General features: G+C 41.8%; 1 protein-coding gene across 1 annotated transcript; it reads right to left on the bottom strand.

The window, feature by feature from the left end:
- Positions 1–11: 11 nt before the first annotated feature.
- On the bottom strand, positions 12–1,125 carry LOC107095548 (neuromodulin-like). The gene has a single exon (XM_015391685.1). The coding sequence runs from the start codon at positions 843–845 to the stop codon at positions 270–272; it is 576 nt and encodes a 191-aa protein (XP_015247171.1). The 5' UTR covers positions 846–1,125; the 3' UTR covers positions 12–269.
- Between the last annotated feature and the right edge of the window lie 1,125 nt (positions 1,126–2,250).

Raw genomic sequence — 2,250 nt, 5'->3', positions numbered from 1 at the left:
CAGTGATCCAGTGGATAAATAAAGATCAGTGGTTCAGACCCAGTGATCTAGGCAGGAACTTCATGGAGGAGATCCGTTTGTTTCAGCACCATCAGATGAAATGATGTAAAACACTGGTTCTGGTTCTGGTTCTGGAACCGATGCCATCTTGTTGGCGTGATGTGGAGCGTTGCCGGGTGACGGGATGTTGAACTGTCTGTGGGAATGATGTTCCAGAACCGGGTCTGACTGAGCGGATTTGGGCCCGGTTTAAACATCGCCAGAACCCATCAGGCTCTGCACATGTAGTCGCCGTCAAAGTTTGATTGTTCTTCGTCCGTCCAGGAGGACGCCGCGGAGGCAGGAGGAGGCGGCGGCAGAACCGGCTGCTCCAGAGCGCTGAGCTCCTCTAAATGGTGCTGCTCCTCCTCCTCCTCCTCCTCCTCCTCCTCCGGCTGACCGAATGTTAAACTGAGGAGGTTGACATCCTGTCCAACATTCATCACCACCTCCTCCTCCTGCTGCTCCTCCTCCTCCTGCTCCTCCTCTGCTCCTCCTATCAAACAGTCGGAGCTCACAGGGTTCTGTTCAGCTACAGCCGGAGCTCCTGAAACAGTCTGATCCACAGGCTGCGGCGCCGAGGTTTCCGGCGTCTGATTGGAGCAGGAGCCCGACCGAGATTTCGCTTTAGAAGTTAAAGATGAGGATGAAGATGAGGATGAGGAGGAGAGAGGGTTGGCGCCGGCCCGCTGCGCGTAACAGGCCCCCAAAGAGCTCATACCAGAGGTCGCATCGCTGGACTCCTCATCCGTTCCTTCCAGCAACAAGCGACTGGAGGTACGGCTGCTGCCTGCAGGGGGCGCCATCAACCTGATGTTGGACAGAGAGCATCTCCAGGGGGAAACCAGCACTTCCTGCAAGGTACTGATGGAGGTCTGAGGGAGAGAAGGAGACGGAGAGAGACTGAATAAAAGGATCTGCTGAGTTTATCTCGTGTTGAAAACATAATTTAATAGATTTTATCTGAAACATCGGATCATCTGCAGCGTCTCAGGAGGCAGAGAAAAGGTTTAGGAGGAGCGAAGAAGAAGCAGGAGGGATAAGATGATCAGAGGTGCTGAAGGAAAGCAGGAGAAACTCACCGAAATATCAATAAAAAGTCAAACTGTTAAAGAACTTTTTAGCATCTCAGTGTATTTACCTTCTTTAGATAAATAAAATGATAATTAAAGAAAGTTATTATTTAATGAATTAATGAAAAGCTGACTGATCTAATCCGTCCAGCAATGATGGATTAATAANATGAAAAGCTGACTGATCTAATCCGTCCAGCAATGATGGATTAATAAGAGACCATTTTCCTAAAAACTTGAGTTTTCTCTCTTATATCAAGAGGATCTTTCTAGAACATGAAGAACTAAACATTTTTTAACATTCTCAATAAAAAGAAAAAGTACATAGTTATATTTTAACTATATATGTGCCAGGTGCATTTAATAATGGCTAAAAAAACAAGAACCCTTTAGGTTATTGAATAAAGAAGATGAATCTGTGAAATTTATGATTTTAAATACAGACAGGTTCACCTAACTGTGTGTTTATTACGCCGTTTAAAACCACTTCTGTAGAAGTTAGAGGATCAACTTCAGCTTTTTACTCCAGTAAAACTGTAAAAGTACCATTTTTAAAACTACTTAAAGTATAAAAGTAAAGCAGAAGCAAGCTTTACTGCTCTACCCTATTAAAGGAACATTTTTCTACATTTCTGAATGAAAACTTCCTTAGACTTATTTTTTAGTTTTATAACTAATGGTAACAGAGTCACATTTAACTCTGCATCATCTTGAAAAACTATTTATTTTGGTATGTGGTGAGCAACAAGTTGGGGCAGCACCGATTCAAACCACAGAGAAATTAATTGTCTGGATGAAACTAATTATTTTAATGGTTTTTATTTGATTTAAATACCAACAGGCCAGAATGAAAATGAGCTTAAATGAAACAAAACTAACGAGTCTATTTTTTAAAATGTGAGGAGTAGAAAGTAAAAAGTTGTCTAACAAATAAATACTCCAGTAAAGTATAGATAACCAACATTTCTACTTTAGTAAAGTATTTGTACTTTCTATTTTTGAACAGAAGAAGAACAAAGTATTTGTATCTTTTTTATTTAACGCCTCTGTTAACATTTAGGGTGTGTCGCTCCGACATATTTACCTAATGTAGCAACACTGAAAATATTTCCATCCGACTTAAAATCCGGTGCGGCTT

Source organism: Cyprinodon variegatus, unplaced genomic scaffold (assembly GCF_000732505.1).
Source record: "Cyprinodon variegatus isolate N-32 unplaced genomic scaffold, C_variegatus-1.0 Scaffold555, whole genome shotgun sequence".
NCBI classification, from domain to species: domain Eukaryota; kingdom Metazoa; phylum Chordata; class Actinopteri; order Cyprinodontiformes; family Cyprinodontidae; genus Cyprinodon; species Cyprinodon variegatus.
The sequence above is the reverse complement of the archived record's forward strand: the minus strand, read 5'-3'. Positions and strand labels throughout refer to the sequence as shown.